The sequence below is a fragment of the Epinephelus fuscoguttatus genome, linkage group LG6 (genome assembly GCF_011397635.1).
Source record: "Epinephelus fuscoguttatus linkage group LG6, E.fuscoguttatus.final_Chr_v1".
In the NCBI taxonomy this organism is placed as follows: Eukaryota; Metazoa; Chordata; class Actinopteri; order Perciformes; family Serranidae; genus Epinephelus; species Epinephelus fuscoguttatus.
Genome location: NC_064757.1, coordinates 35,740,228 through 35,763,593, shown reverse-complemented (window position 1 = coordinate 35,763,593; position 23,366 = coordinate 35,740,228). Strand labels below are relative to the sequence as shown.

At 41.5% G+C, this 23,366-nt stretch overlaps 1 protein-coding gene across 14 annotated transcripts in view; it reads left to right on the top strand.

Annotated features, from left to right (window-relative positions):
• kcnt1b (potassium sodium-activated channel subfamily T member 1b) overlaps positions 1-23,366 on the top strand; it is a 125,362-nt gene that overhangs the window by 51,826 nt on the left and 50,170 nt on the right. For 13 of the 14 annotated variants that reach the window (XM_049578120.1, XM_049578116.1, XM_049578109.1 and 10 more), the window contains 2 exons: positions 16,737-16,816; positions 21,492-21,597. In XM_049578120.1, the coding sequence (XP_049434077.1) occupies positions 16,737-16,816; positions 21,492-21,597 (186 nt within the window). Of the gene's footprint in view, positions 1-1,823; positions 1,863-16,736; positions 16,817-21,491; positions 21,598-23,366 lie in introns of all 14 variants that reach the window. The other variant, XM_049578119.1, reaches the window with a different exon arrangement.

The following is a 23,366-nucleotide window of genomic DNA, read 5'->3' as shown; positions in this document are numbered from 1 at the left end:
CCTGGAGGATTATAAATGTGCACCTCCTCCTGTACTGCCTTAATATGCACATTCAGCACATCCAATGCATCAAAACATTGTTTTCTAGTTGGAGCCGCGCCTCGTTTTCAAACTGTATGGTTTGACTAAAATAAACAATGACAGCAATATAGTCCACGATGAGCAGCGCTAAAATCAACCTGCGTAGTTGTCCCTCCATTGTGACATCAGAAAGTGTCACATTTATCTTGCAAGTGTACTCTTCTTCAACGTTTGGTTTACTTCCTGGAAATTCTGACCAATCAAGAGAAGCTTTCTCGCGCAAGGCATTTTATCTGGTCTGCTTGTAAATGCTGCCATGAGAACACGAACTGACTCTAGACAATTGTGCAACTTTGCAACCAAATTAGTCCCTGATCTGGACCAAAGCAAGACAACTCTAGGTCTGAAAGCACCCTGAATGAATGATATTTCTCTTATTAGTAATGCCTGACCTAAACTTGATTGTAATTTCTTATAAAACTGTCTTGAGTGTATAAACAATTTGCAAACTTACGTAAAATTGATCTCAAACAAACCACCCACAATTTTTAAATGGTGTAAGATGACATTTGCAATCGATTGGGCTGTTAATTACCTCAACTTTATCAGGACTACAACAACACAAGATATCAGACATTTTCTGGAGGATGGCACACAAAACAAGAACAGTTAGCACAAAAGCTCCGTTTTCTAGTCCTCACATATTAATCTTTTTAATGCTTTCTATAGTCCTCTGAAGGGATAAGTGAACTTCTGTGCCCTGCTCAGATATTTGACTTGTTATAGCAGGAAAAGATGATGACTCAATTTCATAATTAGTGCTATTAGTCACACCTATGTTATTAGTTACACCAAGTTAAACTGTCCATTTCCTGAATCACAGCGGCTTTGTGGGCTTCTGACTTCTGACTGCTTTGTTATCTGCCCCTGTGTAATAACTTGGTTGATTTTATTTGCAGTGAATATTTGAAATGATTGTGTGCACAATTAAGAAGCAAATTGCATATTATACTTTTACATGAAGTACTGCCTCTCTGTGGTTCAGCCACAGTAATTGGTTTCCAAGGGAAGTCAGAGCCATAGAGTACACGAGTCAATTTGCTGTGCATCATATTAAACAGTGTGTTTAACCTTTGACCCCTAGTCCATCAGAACTGTCTTTCTGTCGGCCACTGAAATCAATATCTGGGTACGTCTCTCTGTCTGTCAGCTCCCTCAGTGTTACGCACTTCCCTTTTCTCTATGGTCAGCTGAACCTATGAGGCTGATGACGAGGGTGTGTGTCCACTGATCCCCTGTGGTTTGCATTAAGTGTTCCATCTGTTCTTTAGTCAGCGGAGGCATTGTTTTTGATTAACTTAATGTGTTTGCCTTGCATGTGCACTGCGAAATAAAAACGCTGAAATACGTTTTGTATTTCCTGTCGAGCTCAGATGCAGCCCACTGTAAATGCTAATATTTAGTTGCATGTGGAGTTTGAAGGTGATTAAATGAGACCTTGGTGGAAAAGTCTTGACAGCATGCTTCAACTGTGCAGCAAGAAGCAGCTGCTCAAACACAGGATCTGATCTGATACCACCAACTAACATAGTATCAGATCCCATCTTGGACCTTCTTGTTGCACAAACTGCCTCAAGGTTATACGATAGTTGCATTCTGACTCAAGATGCGAGTGAATGCAACTAAATCGCTGTGGCAACCTGAGTGGCTTCCTTTTCTTGCTCTTTCCTACCCTCTCCCGCTTCCCTGACCCCACTCTCTCCTAACCTTTGCCTATCTGTGTCCATGTGTGCTGCGTCCAGGTATCAAGAGGAGTACAGTATGGACTCAACCAATGCCCAGTAAGTTCTTGGCAGCATCATGCTTGCATGGCATGAATTGTGTCCTCAATGGTAACTGTACATAGGACTGATATGCCAGCACCAAAACATATACGTAGCAGTGTTCACTTTGGATTTTGCATCGACTGGATGTGGTCATAATGCCTTGGACATAGTATTACCATTACACATATCATTATCTGTAAAGTGGGCAATGATTGTTGTGATCATAAGGGTGCAGAATGCTGAGAATAACCCATTCATGTGCGGCTGCCTTTTCAACACTTGTTGTGGCAAAGACTCAAGGACAAACATTAGCTCGACAAAGATTCTTGTCACATTCGATGACACCGCACTAAATGGTGAAAAGGCAGCTTGTGTGTTTCTATCGACTTATTCCAGGTGTATTATCTGTCCCTCGACTGAATGTACACACCGATCTTCACTCCGTCACTATTGTCAATGTAAGATCTGGGCTTGAAGCATTAATCATGTGAGCAGAGATGAGAGTCTCTAAACGAACTAGAATGTGTGGGTTATATTGGTGAAATCGGTGCTGAAAACACCAACATGTTGTTTGTGTTGTACTCACTGTGCATGCTACAGAGTCACTGGCACACAGAGGTTTATAATGGAGCACCAAGACTTCATTACATTCAAGTTGCAGAGATGTGATGTTAAAGGGGGTGAAACATGATGACCCAGGGTTCAACGTTGTTTTTTCCCTTGCCTGGTTGGTCAAGAGGGTCAGAATCTACTTGCATGAAATGAACATTTACTTGCCCCTAAGAAAATTGTTGTGTTTGTCAGTTAAAACTCCTGATTCCAGGATAATTGAAATGCTAGCTTGTGCTTCAGCCCATACACTTGAGCTGCATTTCAATTCTCATACCTTTTCTTTTAGTAGGTACTGCCCTCACAAACAATGTTGTAAGTACAATATGCACACAACTCGGACATACTACTTTGCATAACATTGCACCATGGACTTGCTCATATATCCGTTACCTTGTAGATGAAACACAACGCCATTCCCCGGGCTCACCAGTGACAGAGATGTCTGCTGTTGTTACTTTGCGATGTATGTGGTTCTAACTTTGAAGTATTCAAGACAGTAAAATTACATATACATCTATCATTGTTTTTTCCGTGGTTACGCCCTTTTGTTGTTGGTAATCTTTATGATTATTTTGTTCACTTAAACAATTCAATATTCCTGTTATTACCATTCAACTGGCAATTTGTCACTTAAATGCACTGTCGTGTCATTGTGGCTTCTGTCAGCTGTCAGTTAGCAGTCATCTGTCTGCGGCTCAGTCGATGTGACATATTTTCAGCTGTGCCGAGGGTTGTGGGTCAGAATAGCCAGAAAGCATGTTGGCTTGCATACTGCAAAATCACACTGGACGTAGTAGAACATCGTGGTATTTTTGGCATACTGCTGCATTTGATGAACTATGTATTGGAGCATACTAAATCTTTTTCTGGCATACTATACAGTGTGAATGCTCAGTTTGTCTTTACCCGCGCCATTTTCTGGCAAGTGCCTGATTGGTAGCAGAGTCCTGGGGTCGGATACCTGCAAAAACAGCTTATTTGGTGGTTTTTAAAAAAACATTTTTTCCCGTGTTCGGATCTGGGTGGAAAAAATAACATGCGGGTCGGATCGCGGGTTTTAGATAAACACATCAGTCATTAGTTCGGTAAACTACAGATAACTATCTTGGTCATTATTTACTCTCTGAGGATCGCCTCCGCTATTTCACAACGGTCATTGGTTCAGCTGTACACACGTTTCACCATCTAATAACACAATTTGTGATTGGACGACAGAATCAACATGGCTGCCCCGTCTAACAAGCGCCGCTTCCAAAACAGTAAATAATTATTTAGGTATTTGAGAAATAAGCGGATAAAACGTACAACTATCACTTTATTATGTTTCTGAAGTGTTTCCCTAATGGATTACTTCTCTCCTCGATGGATTCTAAAAACACGTGACAGCTCGTAACTGCTGAATGTCGGGTGCGAGTTTGTACGTCGCCGGGTCGGGTCGGGTCGGGTCAGATCTTGAACACTGGACCCGTGCAGGACTCTGATTGGTAGTCCGCATGTACATCTCTCAACTAACAGAGATGAGAGGAAAGTAGATTGCTCACATCTTAGCTGCTTCCATTGTCAGCTCCGGGGAAAAAAAAAAAGTATGCACTTAATTCCTTCCTGATTGGGAAGGTAACATTTTACTTGCCCTGATTAATTAGGCAGCCCCTATTGTTGAGCCCTGAGTCCACCTCAGTTACTGACAAGAAAACTTGCAATATTTTTGTATTTTGCTTCGTATTTGTAGAAATAAGTATTTAAAATACAGTTTTCAGTCGTCACCTTTTGACTGAAATGTTTTGCTTAGCTACACGGCTAATGTGTATTTCACTTTGTTGGTGTTCCACTGCAGTGATTAGGTGTTGTTTTGATTCTTTAAATAAATCAGGAGGCACTAGACCCAGAAATCCAATCATTGTTACAGGGGCTATTTTGCTTTCAGTGCCAAAACCTTGTATATTTATGACGTAGGAATTGATTAATGCTAAAGTTGGGCAGCGCCTAGATGCTCTGGATTAGGATGGACCTTCCAGGCCTACAAGTTTGCAAGTGCAATGGATTAAGCCATCAGGTGTAAAAATAAGGCATTTCTTCTTTTCTCAAAGGATATTTTGAAGTGCTTATTGGGCTCATGGCTTGTAGTGTTCATGGCTGTTAATGAAGCCTCAAAATCACAGCTGTGCACTAAGCTAATGCAGGAAGTGCACACAACAGCAACCACAGCTGTCTGTGATAGGCCGAGACACCTATCAATCAATCAAGCGTACCTCTTTTGAATCTATAGATCTTCAAATAGCCTACTACTTTATTCTGTGTAGTCAATACATGCTGCCAGCTGTGTGTGTCAATAGCAGACGTTCTGCAGAGGTTTCACCACCAGCTGTGGTGGGTTACCACTTGAGTGTAGTGTTTGCTGGGGCTGTGCTGCTGTTACAAAGTGGATTGTGATCCTTGGGGATGTGCTAAGTGGAGAGCTATAAGCATGTTTTGACATGTGAGAGTTCCTTTCATCACTGTTATCCTCTCATGGTGTCCTGTATGTAGAAATTCAGGCTGAGAGAGCATTGCGTGTTAACATGTTAAAGACACTACAGTTCATAAACACTGACACAAAAACATATTCAGCTACTGGTTGTGGACCTTGCTTTCCTGGAACAATTGTTTCTCTTTTGTTTCTATGAAAAACTACATCACCCAAACACATATACCTGACATGAGAGTGAGTTACTTCCTGTAGCTGCAAAAAAAAAACCAATAAAAAAAAATAAAAATAAGCCAGCCGTCTGATAACAACACAGGAAATGTTGAGTTTTGGTTTCAGCTCACCAGAGAGCACGCTCACCATTGCGCACTCAGAAAACCACAATGTTTGGTTTCAGCTCATCAGAATCCAAAAGCAGCATGAGCATCTCTGCATTGAGGTGCATTCTACGTGTGCGCTCAGACAACCTCAGCTGGTTCTTCTCAACATGGAGGAGCTTGATACAAGGACGCTGCTGAGTAGTTGCACTCGGTAGGTAGCATTTATAGAAAAGACTTACAGGAGCATCAGAATGGTGATATATACTGCAGTGAACGTATCTAAGGGTGGATCTTCGTTTCAGAACATGATGTAAAAGCAATGTTTTTGGAGACTTAATTTGACTCGGCATGGTCTTGATTTATAATGCTGCTGCCACTGTATCTTTTCAAAAGGCAAACTATCATCGCTCTCTTGCAGAGTGGGTACAGAGGCTGGTGTGATATATGAGTGCATCTCTTCTTTTGGAAAAAGGTGTGAAAAGTGAAGAAATACTTTCTTGACAGTTCATAGAAAAGTAGAGTTAACTGAGCAAGTGCTGCTCTGTTATGAAGAATACAGACTAGGTCTCATTCATATTTTTGCAAAGTCTCTCTTGTCTAATAAGACACTCATGGTTATCTACAGAGGTTTCCATTTATACATTTATAATAGAGTTTCTTCTAAAGCATCAAAATGGCAAAACATCTTTATTCCTCTGTAGTATCTTACTTTTTCGTCCTTCCCAATTTTCTTTTGATTCTGCCTCAGTCAGAATATGCCCGGATATTAGGGCCATACGCAGCTCTGTTATACACCTTTTTTGTTGCAGTGGTTGCCATTAGTTTGTTCCTGAAAGATTCAAATGTGCTTTCACTGCACTTTCATGTGGTTGTGGAATAATTTCACACTCAGGTGAGAATCACTGCCGTCATCATTTACTCTCTTGAAAAGAGACTGTACTGTGAGGGAGGGACAAGTGACTTTCAAAGGCATCTTTCAACATCATTGATGTTGCACTGTGTTCCTATTAAGTTCTCTCAAAACGTCCTTGCTCATTTCAAGTATGCCTGCAACTAAAGATTATTATCATTGTTGATTAATCTATTAGTTTCTCTATTGGTCCGTTAGTTGTTTGGTCTACATGTCAGATAAATGTAAAAAAAAAAAAAACCCAATGTAGATCAGTGTTTCTTAAAAGCCCAAGATGACGTCCTCAGGTGTCTTTGTATCGTCCACAAATCAAAGATTACTATCAAAGAGGAGTAAAAAAATGAGGAAAAAGTCACATGCATGCAGTTAATTGGTTAGCAGATTAGTTGCCAAATGACTTAGTAGTTGACATTTAATTGGTTAATTGTTGCAGCTCTAATTTGAGGATTTTATAGGCCTCATATTTTTTTCCTCGGAAAAATGCTTAGCATTAAAGATCAGGCCCATGTCCCACAACCTTTGGGTATGATTTATTTATTTTTATGCAGTCAGATGTCCCATTTTATAGACCGAGTGAGTTCAATTTTCTCTGCCCTGTCCTGAGCTTTACTATTAATAGTTCGAGGCCCCTTATGCTGGGATCTTTCTTTTGATAGATGTTTCTGAGAAAGACTAATGCTAAGCAAGCAAATCTTGCACAAACCCCTTTGTGGCTTTTTAACAAGGCTCCAAGGATGCCACCGACCAATCCGACAGCCTCGTACTTTCAGGCACTGAGGTCTCTGTGCTTTTTGCAGTGCTGTGCATTAACCTCAAGGGGACTCTATGATTGGGATCTGTAAAACCACCTTGCATAGAAATTCTGACTCTTTCACAGGTCTATCCTACAGTCCCATGTAGAGTTTTGGCTCTGTGTTCGGAGTGCTCAGCATCTTGTGAAAGCCTTTACGTTTACAAGAGTTTTCTGGGTCGGATGTGTTCTGTTATCGTCTGTGTCGAAGAACGAGGAACGTCTCTTTTATGCAACTTTGCCTTTCTCAGGTACTTCCTGGCATGCTATCCAACTATTCAGCAATTTTATCCTCAGTGCTCTTGAAACTTTCATTTCAGTCAACAGGAGGATTAATTTATTACACAAACAGTGTAGTCAACCATAAACTGAGCAGCACGCTCTACTATAACTGCACATTTGTGTCCAACTCCTTCAGAGACCTTGAAAGACACGTGACAGCTGCTTTGAGTCAGCGTCTTTCATAATAAATTGTGCTGCTCTGCACTTACACTGGCAACTGCATCAGAACAAAATGCTCCAGGGTTTTTCTTAGTCCTTGAACACATCACATGCACACACAGAATAGCTAGGACCCTCTCCACAACTCCCATGCACATATAAAGCAGCTTACAGAGAGTATGGATGCCTTAGAGGACCACAAATGACCTTTCCCTGCTCTTAAATGTTGATGTCCTCAGACCACAGGCTGCCCAGCTCTCATTAAGGTGATCCTGACTACAACAGAAACTGTAACAGTTCCCTCTTGAGGTTCTTGCCTTCTGTATCCATTTGACAAAGTACACTCAGCTCATGTCTGGCCTTCAGCCCATTCAACTATTTTTCACTGTAACAAAGCTATGGGACAAATACCCTCGCCATGGGGAGTTTCAGATGCGACTCGAAGCGGAGCATAACAAAGGTGTCCACAGCTTTTGAATATTCATATCCAAGTGTAATATTTTTAGAATCCCTGCAGGTTTTATATCGGGCACACGTCTGGCGGTGGTGCATGGGAAATTTGCTATTTTCAACTGTTTGCTTTGTCAAAGAGCAGAGACAGAGTGAACCTGAGATCTGAAAATAAACTGTATTCAGGCTGCGATGGTAAAGACTGATGTCATACTGTTACTGTTTACAAGACAAGATGCAGCATCACTGGTCCGTGTGTTGATTCTGTACCCTAAGGGCTGGATCTTATCATAAGCCATGACACAGTGTGCAGTATAACTCTGATTGGTCAGGATTACTGGGCTCATATTTTCCACGTTTGTTGCTATGCCAACAGTTGTGGTAATTTAGTTATTTAGGCATTGGTGCTTTATGTTGATTGTACACTGTGTAGGAGTCAGAGTCACTATTTCAGCATTGACACATGTTGTAGCCTCCTCCTCATAATCATCTTAGCCCGTGGTGATGTTGCATTAGGCAAACTGATACACCCTATCACCTGTGCTTGCCCCTGCAGCACACAAATATTCCATATGGCGCAGAGCATCTGGCAGCTGTTCAACTATATATTTTTTCTTTAACCAGAATAAACGCAGCCATTTGAACAGCTCTGTTCTGCCAGACAGATTATCCTGAGGTCAACAAGCTGTTTGATGTTTATTTACAGAGTCTACGATGCAGTTGGAGTCGCTCTGTGTTTCAGACACTGGCAGTGGTCATGGTTTACTCAGTGTATTTGTGTGTGTGTGTGTGTGTGTGCCACTTTAACACCGAAACTTGATCACAGGTCGTTCCCATTAGACTCAATCCTTCTCTCAGGTTAAACTTCTGCTACTCGTCACTTTCATTATCTCTGCCAGGCATAAGTGTTTGGCTGTGTGTGTGTGTGTGTGTGTGTGTGTGTGTGTGTGTGTGTGTGTGTGTGTGTGAGCGTGTAAGTAAGTGTGTGTATCTTACTGTCCGCAGCTCATCTCACAAACTACTGGCCCAATCAGCTTCATATTTTGTGTGCACATGCATGAGTGTATGCTCAAGGATTTCTCGTGGTTGCAGTGATTCACAATTGTTGGACACCTGTTTTATTGACTGCTTTATACACACATCAACTGCTGACTCCTCCTTTGAACCAGCCGGTAGGGTCTGCAAGTTTTCTGGAAAGCAGCTTGGCTATAAATAACAAGCTTTACCGTCTGTTGCAGGACACATTTTGGTCTTCGTCGTAGCTCAAAAACTGACATCTATAGAAAAGTATGGTCTCATTTTGAGCAGAAGCATCTGTAGAGTAATTCCATACCAGATATGTTGTGATCCACTGAAGTTAGGCACGCAACAAGATGAATAAGTCCCCTATTTGGTTATCATATCACAATTTTTTTAGATTATTTTTTGGGACTTTTTATGCCTTTATTGGACTGGACAGACTAAGCGTGAATGGGGGGAGCAAGAGGGGATGACATGCAGCAAAGGGCCATGGGCTGGGGTGGAGCCTGTGGCCGCTGTGGCAAGGACACTGCCCCTGCACATGGGACACCAGCTCCACCCACCGAGCTACATGGGCGCCCCATCTGTACCGCCATCTTTACTATAAGGAGCTGGGAGGGACAGTTCTGCTGTGCGCAGCTGCAACCCGGTTGTGTTACATCCACCCGCACGACATCAAGCAACACTCGAAGTGTTTTAGAAGCACAGTGTTTTGCCTGCCTCATTTTGTAGACTTGCTGATTTTGTTGATTTGTATATTTTTATCCTTGCTATTTTTTTCTTCCATCATAAATAACCAAACAGGCTGTGTAGTTAAATGGTTGTTTTTGTCCGTTTTAATTGTGATTATTGTTGTTATTTCCTACCTTGTTGTGCTGTAGCCTATAAACAAAGTTAATATTGTTCAGAGTCCAGTAATGAATACATGGATCAACAATAAGTGGCTCGTTTTAGTTATTAAAGATGCAGTCAGTCTTTATAGTTACATTGTGTATCTGTGTTTCCCATACGGTGCCTGTTAGCAGGAGAACTCGATCAGCTCTTTGCTTCGCGCCGTGGCCTCATCAAAAATAGATGAGGCGTGTATTCTTATTAGATTCTAAAATATGCTGCAGCACGTCTGCTGAAATAACGAGAATTGTCTATAGCAGCTGGGATCAGCTCATGCGGCCGCCTGGCAGAGATCTTCACTCTACTTCTCTTGTTTAACCTTTATTTAACGGGGTCCCCTGAGATTAATATCTCTCTTTTGTGGGAGATGTGGCCAAGACAGCTCGCTATTACAAGGTTGCAAAATTTATAACAAACAGCTCGTTAGAAACAGACATTTAAACAGCGCAGGGACAACAGGTAGGTAATATAAATCCATTTTAGGAATAGAAACTGCAGTGTTCTGTTGCAGTTTTTGTTTTTAATTAGAGCTTTGAACTCCCGAGGAAGACAAAATAATTAAGCTCTCGTGTGCACTAAAGGTTCTACATACCATGTTCACTTGCTAGTTGAGGACATTAGGTCATTCTCCATCTATTGTGACTACGTGCAAACATTCCTGGCATATGCATTGCCTACCATCTTTAAAGTTTAGTGTCTCCTCCTAAGGTAAAGAACCACCAACCTGTTGTAGAGGCTGTCTCACTTATTGGATGTTCAAAGTGCTCCTGTTTATATTTGCAAAGTCTGGCTGATGTCCATAGATTGGTGCTGATGGTTTACAGACGACAGAGATGCCAAGGAAAAGAGTGTGAGTACATAAAAGGTATTGCTGTGGGTCTGCAGTTACTGGCATTCGTCAAGTGTGGAAGAAGTGCTATTTGCAGCCTTAGTCAGAGCTACTGAAAAACATGACAAAAGAGACACAGTGCCTGGCAGAGATCTTATCAGCATTTATGTTCCAGTGCTTGTTAGCTGTGTGTGCACAGATAGAAGTGAAGGGCTCAGCTTAGGTGGTCAAAAACACAAGCACTGTGGTCTTTAAATGTCTGATAGTGACACACTTTGTATTTTACACCTGGAAATTTTGAGATTAAACAGCTATGAAATTATAGCACAGACTTCTGGCTTTAAGGGTGTTCATGTCTGTGTTGGTTTAATATATAATATTCAATTTTTAGGACATTGAAACCAGACAACGATCTTAAACAACCTTATATTTAACAATAATTTCAAAAACTCTGTATGAAGGCTGGTACATACAGACTGTGAATGTCATGGAAAGAGCTTATCCAGACCCTGGGATGAACTCACTCTTGTAAATGTTGTGCATTTTAATAAAAAAGAGAGTAAATAAAATGATTGAGAGTAAAAATATTGGTCACTCTCTTTATGAAAGAGGAGTCAAGGTCTGCCCAAACTACGCTAGATTTATTGGTGGTCTCTTTTTGTGGAAAACGAGACACTAAATAGGTTGTAAAAGTCAAAAAAATATAGCAAATAAGTTGCCAACCATGCTGACATTGACATCCCTACAGCCAAGCTGCTAACATGGCCAAAAATACTAAAACTGGAGCACTACAGTCGTATGGATTAAGAACCTCAAACTGAGCTGAAACTCAGCACTTCAGAGGTATAGTTTGGACCTTTTTAGTGGGGTTGATTGAGGTATTTAATCATAGACAGTGTATTACATATGGTAGATGTCATTTGGAGAAGCAGGCAGGAGTACTGCTATGGAAGCTGCTGTGGAGGGGCCAGCAACCAAATGTATTTTAGTCACCTCAAAAAAGTTCTACCTTAAAAACAAAAAAAATCAATATCACTTCAGATGTACACTATTTTTAAGTTTTGTTTTACCACATTACCTTGCTGTCAGGCAGCGATTTCTGAGGGGAAACTAAACTATAATATCGATCTCTTCAAAGCCAGACCACATTGAGAAAAGCAGTTTTTTAAAATTGCTGTACACAGGAGCTGCTGGTCAACTGCTGCCTCAGTCAGTCAGTTAGTTTGTGTTATTGTGTGACTTTTTAGAAACAAACAAACTGAGTGAGGCAGTGATATATCAGCAGCAGTGTTCAGCGAGCTTAAAGTACTGTTTTTGGCTTTGACGAGAGTATAGATAGAAACTGAAGCCGTCAATGGTTTTCCTGTCAGAACGAGCTGCCTGCCTCGAAGTAAAGCTGTTAAAATACTCTCAACTAGTCCATACTCATTGGTCACCTTCTACCTATGCCAATCCTCAATGCCTATGTGCAGTTTCACATAGATTGACCATGTCAGTGAGTAGAAAAACGTGAAACAGACAGAATGACACACTGACAGTTTCTGTGATTACAGCATACCATACCATGACTTAGTCATACCAAAAATTAGAAAAAAACAACAACATTGGTCCACAGGGGGAGCCACAGCGATCGGTCGCATTTTAGCCATTTTTAAGCATTTTTCTGTTGTTATAGCGCCACCCAGTTGCCAATTAGAGTTAAATTTCTCCAATCACCTTGAGGCGTCCTGTTCTACATATCTACCAAGTTTAGTAAAAATCCATATGGCGGTTAGGCCTAGATAAGAAATTAGCTCTCTAGCGCCCCCATTTTGTTTGATGGGGTCAATAATGGAGGGGTCCCCTCAGATTATGTGTGGTCATATGCCTACAAAGTTGCGTGGTGATGGGTGAAACCCTTGAGATGTTATACACCTTTATGTGATGAGCCACGCCCTCCGCAATATTCATTGCCTTATAGAAGCTCAGTTTTAGTAAGTTTTCCAACTTTTGCCAAGAGGGAACTTTAGATATTGGTCCCTAGATTATGTTCACCCAGTTTCATGCAGATCGCTCAAACTTCCTAGGAAGAGATCAATTTTAAGTGTTTTTCAAAAAATTCAAAATGGCAGAAAATCTATATAAGCGGAAGTTATGGGTTCTTGAGGCAAATTTGTTCCTCATGAGGAGAGGCATCTCTGTGCAAAGTTTCATGTCTCTACGACATACGGGCCATGAGATATGCCCATTCAAAGTTTGCAATTTCAGTCGGTTGCTATAGCGCCCTCCTTTGGCCAATTGATGTAATATTGCTTCATTGGCATCCTCCCATGACCCTCTACCACTGTGCCAAATTTCACATGGATTGACCAAGTCAGTGAGGAGAAAAACGTGGAACAGCCACACACAGACACACCCACAGAGAGTTTCCGTCATTATATAGTAAGATAAGATAGTAACATATAGCGTACACTTAAACTGTTAGTGCTTTTTTGTTTTTTACAAGGGACTTTTCTTAGGTGGCTAAAATACATTTTTGATGCTCCTGCACAGCAGCACATTTCTTAGCTTCTGTGTCCTGTCTGCTTCTACAAACTGGGGGCGTGTGGATCAACCGCTACTGTATATAAGACACTGAATACCTCATACAACCACAACAAAGATGGCCAAACTGTCCCTTGAACAGCATAATCCTTTTTTTGTTTGTTTGTTTTAAATAAAATGTGACGGAGTACAGAGCCAACATTACAGAAAATGTTCCTCTGTCAAAACGCTTACCGACTGTACTCCAGATCCCTCGCCTTACATTCAGATAAGCAGGGGAACCCTCACTTTAAGATATACTGAAAAGAGGGGATGTGCTACTGCATTGTTGTCACTCCTGTTCAAATGTACACTCGGCTCAGTCTGCTTTTTTTAACAGCGTTGGCAAGCTATTGCTAATGCAGTTATCATGTCACATGGCACAATAAGCATTGTGTCACTGAGTTTATTCTGAGTCACATTTCACGTTGTGCCGTGTTCACGTTTCCTATATGAAGTGTAATTGCAGCTCTCTGTAGGCAAGCTGGGTAAACATAAACCCTGTGTAGCTGTGTGATATATGTCTGTTCTGACAGCTGTGTCAATGGAGACAGCACACTTTATTGACTGCCTGATTGGCAGCCATTAGCCTTTATGACAGTCTTTTACTGCTCCTCTGGTGATGGAGCACACGATACTCATAGTTTATGAGGCGTTCATGTAACTGTGTGGAGTCACGTGGGAGGGAAAATGTCATTGTGTTGTGCGTGAGTAATTCCTTGTACTGGAAACACATAGGACACAGACATGACAGTGACAATTTCCTGCCTCGGAAGCGGTCTCCATGGTGATAAAGCCGGAAGAGGGAGAGAGAGAGGAGAATAGCTGAAAGATGGTGCAAATCTCATGTTCTTTCTTCCACCTACACTCTTTATCTACACATACATACCTCCCTTGGGTCTTGGCTGCTGTAATTGCCCTCCTGCTCTTTCTCGCTCTTTGTCTTTCTGCACCCTGTACTCATCTTGTCAGACAAGGTAGAAGGCTTTAAGGGTCCCTTCTGGAACCACGGGGCCATTATTACTTCCCCTCCATGCTCATTAGTGACAATAAGCGCTATACATTACAGAAACATTTAAGGCCTGTCTCACCACCTGCATTTATCTGACCCGTCTACAGTAGCTATATCATCATTGGCGCTTAAGCGGCCGTCCGGTCAAGCTCTCAAGCCTATTAAAGTCCATTATTATGTCTGCACAAAGCTTTAATAGCTTCGGATTTGTCGTTGTGTGCGTCGTGAGTGAGAAGACAAGCTGTATGATTTGATGTACAGTAGTTTTAAATAGGAGGTGATCGTCAATTGTTAATGGATGCTTTTACATTGGTGCTCAATATAAACCAGGCTGTCTGATCATGTTTTCACTTAGTTACGTTCAGAAAATAGTCTCAACACAAGTGATACGGACTATCGCACAAACTGTGAATCATTTCAGATCATGTGGCGGAGTACTAAAATATCTATATAAAATATTATGAGCAAATGATTAAACCCTCCTGGGTGCCTGATCACGCACAAGTTGATCAATTCGGATTAATGTCCCTGTAGAGCAATTAATAAACCCTTACCTTAGCTTGTGAGTCGTGTCTTGTGCACATCGTGTCTCACTGTGGGTCACAGCCGATGCTTCATTAAGAGATGAAAAAATTGGCCTTTTATTTATATATATTTATATAATGATCTGCATTATTTAACAAGTACCAACACTGCACATTAACATTCAAGCTCATATGCATTTGTAGATGATTTTGTTGCGGTGTTAGGGTGGAGTGTGAGTAATGGCTGATGGTAAATGGAGGGTAATGGAATTAGTCAGAAGGGAGACTTGCACAGCTGTTCCCAGCGCTAGGTTTACAAAAAGCACATGCTTTTTCTGTTGGAAAGCTTCACCATGCACAATTATGGAAATGGCACAATTACTATACCATTTTAAATTGAATTTGCCAGGATGTGCCATTGCAAGAAATAGATGTATAATAGCAGGATGCAGGCAAACTTTTGGTATCAACCATCAGAATTTTCTGTCTATGAAATGTATCTTTTGCATGAGTTATTGAACAGTGTTTTGAAAGTTGGCATTGAATGCTAGGGCTGTACCCGACTTAGAACTATGTCAGTGGAATTGGACTGGGCTGTTTCAAACGAATATGGGTGTCATCCTGGACTCCACCCTCTCTTACGAATCCCACATCAAATCTGTTGTCAAATTTGCCTTCTTCCACCTCAAAAACATCTCCAGACTCTGGCCTTCACACTTGTTGCATGCATTTACCACCTCCCGCCTGGACTATTGTAATGGAGTCCTGCTGGGGCTCCCCAGCAAAGCCTTGGACAGACTGCAGTATGTGCAGAACTCAGCTGCAAGGGTTCTCACCCAGTCCAGCACATCACCCCCACCCTCAAACACCTACACTGGCTTCCAGTCAAGTTACGCATCACCTACAAACTCCTCCTCCTCGCCTAGAAAGCTCGCCATGACCTTGCCCCACGGTACCTATTGGACCTCCTCACTGATTACACCCCCTCATGGAACCTGCGGTCCACTGACTTGGGTCTCCTCAACATCCCTTACACCAGCAGGCGAACATTCGGGGATAGAGCCCTCAGTGTGGCAACCCCAACCCTCTGACACTAGATTTCAGACAAAAGCCAGAGAGTGTATTGTATTAAGTTGCTGTGAGCTGCTAGTTCACCACCTCTAAGCAGAAGGCAGAAGAAGACGTTATGTCGGAGCCTGACTGGGTAGAGCGTCTCTTCCTCCTGGCAGCTGCTCCATCTCACTCAGACTCATCTTGGGTCTAGGTCCTCTGCTGCCTGTACCAGAAATCAGCCAGAAAGCAGGGAGCGCTCACTCTGTAGTTAAATTTTACGGCAGTTCACAGATAAGTACTGTCATTGTTAAAAGGACTTAATGATTTCCCGAAAAAGCTGGGCACAGTACTTAATAGCAAATGTTACCCAAACAGGAATACATAACATATTTGTTGGGGACTATTTTCAGCTGCAGCTTTGGTTTGGTAGTGAGTATTAACAGCAGTATAGATGTACGGGGGATGGGCTCAACTTAACTGCCGTGCTCATGTTCTTAAGTGCAACAGCGTTGCTCATCTGTGTGTTTTTAATAGGCACACAAATGGAAGTCTGTGGCACAGAGGAATAAGCTATATCAGGCTGGCTGCACAGACCGAACTTGTTAGTAGAACAATAAAAAAAATTGCAAACGTGGTATGTTTTGTTATATGTAAAAACTGTTTGCTTTTGTCACACAACATGTTTATTATCCTCAAACCAAGTATGTTATTACGCACTGATACTCAGGTATTGTCTTGGCACCTGTAGCCTGTATGCAAACATGATTACACGTGTGAATGTGTCTGGACCACAGCTGTCATGTGTGTTACGTTTACAGTATCTGGCACTGATTTCATGTCCATGGAAATCCACTGCTTTGTCTCACACCTGGTTATAAAGTACAATGGAAAGATTTACACTGTTTGATCAAATGTTTTCTGCTCATTTCTGTGTGTGTATATGAGGGGAGGTGCTGCATGCATGCTCACCTGTGTACATGTACACTGACATCATGTCACTGCTCCTCACAGGGTGCAGGTGGAGTTCTACGTGAATGAAAACACCTTCAAGGAGAGGCTGAAGCTTTTCTTCATCAAAAACCAAAGGTCAAGTAAGTACAGCCGACATGGTACCTCACCCCATCCTCCTCCGTCCCCGTAATGCAAAGAGGCCTGCTGCTGCTGCTGCTGCTTATGCTCAGAGCTAAATGAACAAATAAAAACATAATTCAGGAAATTGCAGTCGGTGATGATGCGTATGACATTCCTGTCTCAGTTGGGTTTCATTATTACATTAGCGGCCTGGTTATAAAACATTGTATATTTGGGTGTGCACACTGTAGCCCAGCAAGGACAGAAGAGTACGGCTCATTTGCTGAGAAACGAGGCAGCGTTGCAGTGTTTTTCTCAACAAGAGATAAGACCGGCGATGCCACAACATCTCTGAAAAGACACTCAGCGGTTTGGTGCATTGTGTCTGGAAGCCACTCATTTGCATCTAGTTGTCAAAATGTCCACTATGGGAACTGTGTGTCTCCTGTAGAACATATCCCCGGCACTGACATGCTGCTGTCTTTCCTTTAACTTGTCATTGTCACTAAGCCACCACAGTCTTTGACATAAAACAACAGGCTCTAATGAAAATGTCGCACTGGGCTGCAGGGGTCTGTTGCTCTATGCTGTTGCTTTGCTGTTTGTTTGTCCAGTTTCAAATCATTTTAACATCGACGCTGACATCTTCTGAAGAGGTCGTGTCACAGGATATTAAGCAGGTGCTGAGGCTGATTGGAAATGGGTAATACAGCTAGCACCACCCTCTGCCCGGAAAGCATGTCTGCAGCCAGGTTTCTGTCGAGCACATTTGGTGATGTGTGCTTATCAGTTTATGCCTGCGCTTATTCAAACAGGAAATTGTGATTCCACAAACATTCTTATCCCTCTCGCCTACTTTTGTTCAATCCTGCCAGTCATTTATCTTGCTGTGTGATCCGTCTTCATATTAGAAGCCCATAAAAGTGCTGGTGTTATTTTTTGTTATTCTGGGAGGATTTAGAAGCTATGCGTCAGAGGAAATCTGTTGTGACAGGGTGCCAGAGCAGCGTAGAGCTGCATTAGTTATGCTTCAGGGCTTTGACAGATATAGTCTCTTTAGGCCTTTCACTGAAGGCATTATTCACCAACAACAACTGGTGTTAAAGCAGAATCAACTTTCTACTGAGGAGAGATTTGGCTGCATCTGTCGTCAGCTGTAGACACTGAAGATTCTGATCTTACAGGAATACTTCAGTCACCCCAGTGACCATTTGTATGTCACTAACTCACCCTGTGTTACATTGAAGTCATGAAGAAGGCGTTGTTTTTTTCTTTTGCATGCCTGCGGTGAACGAAGAGTCCAAAAATAGAGAAATTCTTCATGAATTGAAGTAATAGGGGTATTTAACAGTAGTAAAACTATAGTGCCCTCCAAAAGTATTGGAACAGTGAGTCCAATTCGTTTACTTTTGTTGTAGACTGAAAACATTTGGGTTTGACATCAAAAGATGAATATGAGACAAGAGATCAACATTTCAGCTTTTATTTCCAGGTATTTACATCTGGATCTGATACACAACTTAGAAGATAGCATTATTTGTAATGGAACACAAAATTTTTAGGTGAGCAAAAGTATTGGAACATATAAACTTAAAATAGATTAAAGTGAATGAGACTTAATATTTAGCTGCAAAACCTTTGCTTTCAACAACTGCATCAAGCCTGTGACCCATTGACATCACCAAACTTTTGCATTCTTCTTTTGTGATGCTTTTCCAGGCTTTCACCGCAGCCTCTTTCAGTTGTTGTTTGTTTTGGGGGGTTACTCCCTTCAGTCTCCTCTTCAGCAGGTAAAATGCATGCTCTATTGGGTTTAAGTCTGGAGACTGACTTGGTCAGTCTAAAACCTTCCTCTTCTTGCCCCTGATGAACTCCTTTGTTGTTTTGGCAATGTGTTTTGGGTCGTTATCTTGTTGCATGATGAAGGATCTCCCAATCAGTTTGGTTGCATCTTTCTTTAAATTAGCAGACAAAATGTTTCTGTAGACTTCTGAGTTCATTTTGCTGCTGCCATCATGTCTTACATCATCAATGAAGATGAAAGAGTCCGTCCCAGAAGAAGCCATGCAAGCCCAAGCCATGACATTACCTCCACCGTGTTTCACAGATGAGCTTGTATGTTTGGGACCATGAGCAGATCCTTTCTTTCTCCAAACTTTCGCCTTTCCGTCACTTTGGAAAAAGTTAATCTTTGTCTCATCAGTCCATAAAACTTTTCCCAGAATTTTTGAGGCTCATCTCTGTACCTTTTGGCAAATTCCAGCCTGGCCTTCCTATTCTTCTTACTAATGAGTGGTTTGCATCTTCTGGTGTAGCCTCTGTACTTTGTTCATGAAGTCTTCTGCGAACAGTAGATTGTAATACCTTCACTCCTGCCCTCTGGAGGTTGTTGCTGATGTCACTAACAGTTGTTTTAGGGTCTTTCTTTACAGCTCTCACAATGTTTCTGTCATCAACTGCTGATGTTTTCCTTGGTCTACCTGTTCGACATCTGTTGCTTAGTACACCAGTGGTTTCTTTCTTCTTCAGGACATTCCAAATGGTTGTACTGGCTATGGCCAATGTTTGTGCAATGGCTCTGTTTGATTGTCCATCTTCTCTCAGATTCACAATTGCTTCTTTTTCACCCATAGACAGCTCTCTGGTTTTCATGTTGGTTCCACCTCTAAATGCAGTCTGCGCAGGCAAAATCTATCGTACCCAATCTGAAACTGAGCTCAGACATTCAGTGCTATTTATTGTTTGAATAATCAATGTAATTGGGAGACACCTGGGCAACAAAACACACCTGTCAGTGACATGTTCCAATACTTTTGCTCTCATGAAAAATGGGTGGGTTCAAACAAAAGGTGCTATCTTCTAAGTTGTGTATCAGATCCAGATGTAAATACCTGGAAATAAAAGCTGAAATGTTGATCTCTTGTCCCATATTCATCTTTTGATGTCAAACCCAAATATTTTCAGTCTACAACAAAAATAAAGGAATTGGCCTCACTGTTCCAATACTTTTGGAGGGCACTGTATATCAAAACATTTCTTGACAAACTCTCACACAACTCGTGCACTATAATTCAAGTCTCATTTATCCAGTTTTATGCTCATTACTTCCAAAACAGAGAGTCTTTTCAGGCAGGTAACTAAACTGAAAGTGAAATTAATATTTGCTCACTTCAAAGCCAGACTTCAATGACAACCTTGCTAAACAACACGAGAGCAACTGGTCTACTGCTGTCTTGATTGGTAGCTTGTTTGTCGCATTGTGTGACTTTAGTGAATCTAAATTAACACTTAACACTAGAGTCAAACAATAACACAAACAACAAACTGATTGAGGCAGTTGTAGCCCAGCAGCTCCTGTGTTCTGAAGAGTTTTTTCTGAAGAGAGTGTAGATAACTTTAACTTTATATTCAGTTTCAAATAGTCGGCCAAATGTCAGTTGATCAGAAAGGTTATTATTAGGAGCTGCACCTTTTCAAAATAAATCAAAACCTATATGACTGGACAATGTGGGAATTTAATTTGAAAGGACAGACACAGGAAGTGGCCACACTCAGCAGTCAGACAGGAGTCAGGTCAACCCAATCACAGCCGACAGATATCTTTCCCTTCTTCTGTAAATATTCAGTCTGATAAATACGGAAAAGCTGATCATGTTACTGCAGTGCTACCCAGAGCTTTACATCTGTCCCACAGACGATAGGCCTACACACTTATAAACAGCACCTGGAAGAAGATCAGCTCTGCACTCAGGGTTTCAGGTAAATAGGCTTTACGATGCTTGTTAAGGTTGCTTAGCAACCTCAGACACAACCTGCTGCTGCACTCTTGAAAACTGGCACAAAAAAGGCACGAGAGTAACACCCAGCACCTGACCTCGCGTTTTCTAGGCTGTGAAAGATGTGACATGTGTACGGCCTCTAATTTCCAAGGCTGGTACCTGCGGTTATTCCACAGGCTAGTTAATAACATGTCGGGCAGGAAATCCAAAGTGTGGGATCATTTTGAGAAGGTGAAGGACGAACCCAAGGTGATATGTAAACTCTTCTTCATTGGTCGACTACAAACATGACGTATCATCTGAAACATGGAAGTAGCTACATTAGCCCACAGCGTCATTAACAGGCAGCTCGCTCAGTGTGTGACATGCACTTGTAGATAAAATATAGGCCTATATTAATGAAGGTTCATTAGTACGGTTTTGTATTTCTCTGTAATGTAGCACAGTGTTAACAATGTTACTGATACTATTCTTTCTCACACCTTCAACTCAAACCATTGTGTTGCCCCGCCCAAAATATGTCATTTAATTAAACATGTGGGCAACCAGTTGACTAATGGCCCTAAATGACGACTATTGGTTGACTAGGAAAATTCTTAGTCGGGGGCAGCCCTAGTATTGAGCATACAACTGGATAAATGAGGCTTAGATCATACTGCTTGATATAATTTTGCTTTACCCCTTTTACTTCATCAAGAATTTTCTGTCATTTGGATTCTTTGTGCACCGGAAGCATTTCTTAACAACTTTACGCAACAAATGTTAAGTAAAAAATATACAAATACTCATATTGAGGTTGAAGTTTGTAAACAAGTGTGAGATAATATCAAAGAGGGTCAACTCATTTTCAGGTGATCATGACTTGCTAAACCATTATTTCAGTCAAATCAAACAGTCAAACTTTGTGGGTCCACAGGCCTGAGAATCCGCCTGTTCAACTTCTCACTGAAGATTCTCACCTGTGCCCTCTACATACTGAGAGTCAGCCTGGATAACCCCCATAAGGACAACAACAACCCATGGTGAGTGTCACACTCAGCAGTCACCACCTCACTCATCAGTTAACCCATACTCTAGATGTGTCTGTGTTTTCTTGATAGTTTGTGTGTGTGTGTGTGTGTGTGTGTGTTATATGATTTGCTAAGGTCTTTACTTAGTGACATCTTCTTAAAAGCTTCTTAAAAACATATCAGAGTTCAGAAACTGTTTTTTGCAGAGGCAGCTGTCTTCTAATCACTTCTAATGCTATCTGTCTTTTTCCTCTTGTATTATATTCCAAGCCAAGCAGATGACTTGCCATATGCCAGAGGGAAATATCCAAGAATATTTCCCCCTTACCATGTGCATAGAGCCACAAATGTGACAAGTATGAGAGGAAAACACATTTATTCATATGCAAATATTGCTCACAACACTTTGAATATGCCTAAGGGGTTTGTGTAATTGAGAATTACTCCCAAAACTATGAACTTTAAATGTATAACCAACATTTGTGTGCCTTTTGATAACATTTAATCCCCCTCCAGACAAGTTTTATGTGATTAATATTTTGTTTAACATGGTTTTCTCACATAAAAAGTAAAAATTAAACTCTGAAAAGAGGCTGAGAGCAGATCTATTCTTTCTGCCTTATTGAGACATTGTGGATCTGGCCTTGAGCCTATCACCGCGGCTTGTGCTAGGTGCCACTTTCTGCTTTCTCCAGCATTGACACAGCAATAAAGCTGTGGAAATAGGTCTGGCTTTGTGAGACTAGCGCTTGGTTGACCTGTAAAAAAGCAAGATAGCTACAGTTAGCATTAGAAGACACATCAGGGAGATTCAGCCATACATGTTTGACCTCAAGTGAGACCAAGACTCTAAGGTAAGGAGACTGGTGTGCACCAAAATCGGTAATCGGCTTTGACGCTTGTTTGCTGTTGGGACACGGTATCATTATGTTTCACTCGGGAGCAGCTGCTGAGTCAAGTGTGATACCTACTGATAAAATTCAGTACACTGTTCTGGCTCTTTTTTTTTTTTACACCAGCCCACCCCTAACAGAGGGTTCAGGTTTCTATGCAGGTGCTATATCGAAGTCTGTTCCCCTGTCGATATTGGACAGCCATTGGCTTTTATATTAATGACATGCCTAATGTAGCTTGCCTGTTGTATATTTGAATTTCAGACTTTAGGAAATGCACAGACATCACCCTCTTAAATAGAGGAATGTGAAAACACTCTCCAGGGATAAAGTTTGCACAAACGCACGTCAGTGTAGCCAAGTAGGACATTTTTAGTGGACATAAACAAAAGACAAACACATTTATGAGTGGAGGGGGATTTAAAGATTGCCCTGGGTTTTCTTGAGCCCTGTTTCCATCAAACACTTTCGGTATGGTACTAAAATTAACCCTACAGACATGGTACTTAGATCCTTGCCTTTCCACCACAGACAGTACTCTTAAATGTGGGCGGAAGTCTGCACCTCGTTACTTGTCCACAAAACGAGGCTGCATGCTGACATTTTCAGAACAAAATAAAACAGGCTGCAGTGAGATTCTCTCTCCATGAGATATAAAAATAGTGGATTTGTGCATTTAGTCCTTCTCAGGCAAGCTCAGGGGTTTAGTGTTGCTGGAGCCCACGGGAGTGACGCTCCGTGATGCTTTTTTTATAACCCGGTCGAAATTAATACATATAAACACTCATTACGAAAAGTGTATGCCATATAAAAAGTAAAGTAATGGTCAAAGTTGTCACAGTGAAATTTAAGGTGTGTTGATGGATTCATGTCGTCAACTTGTGCATT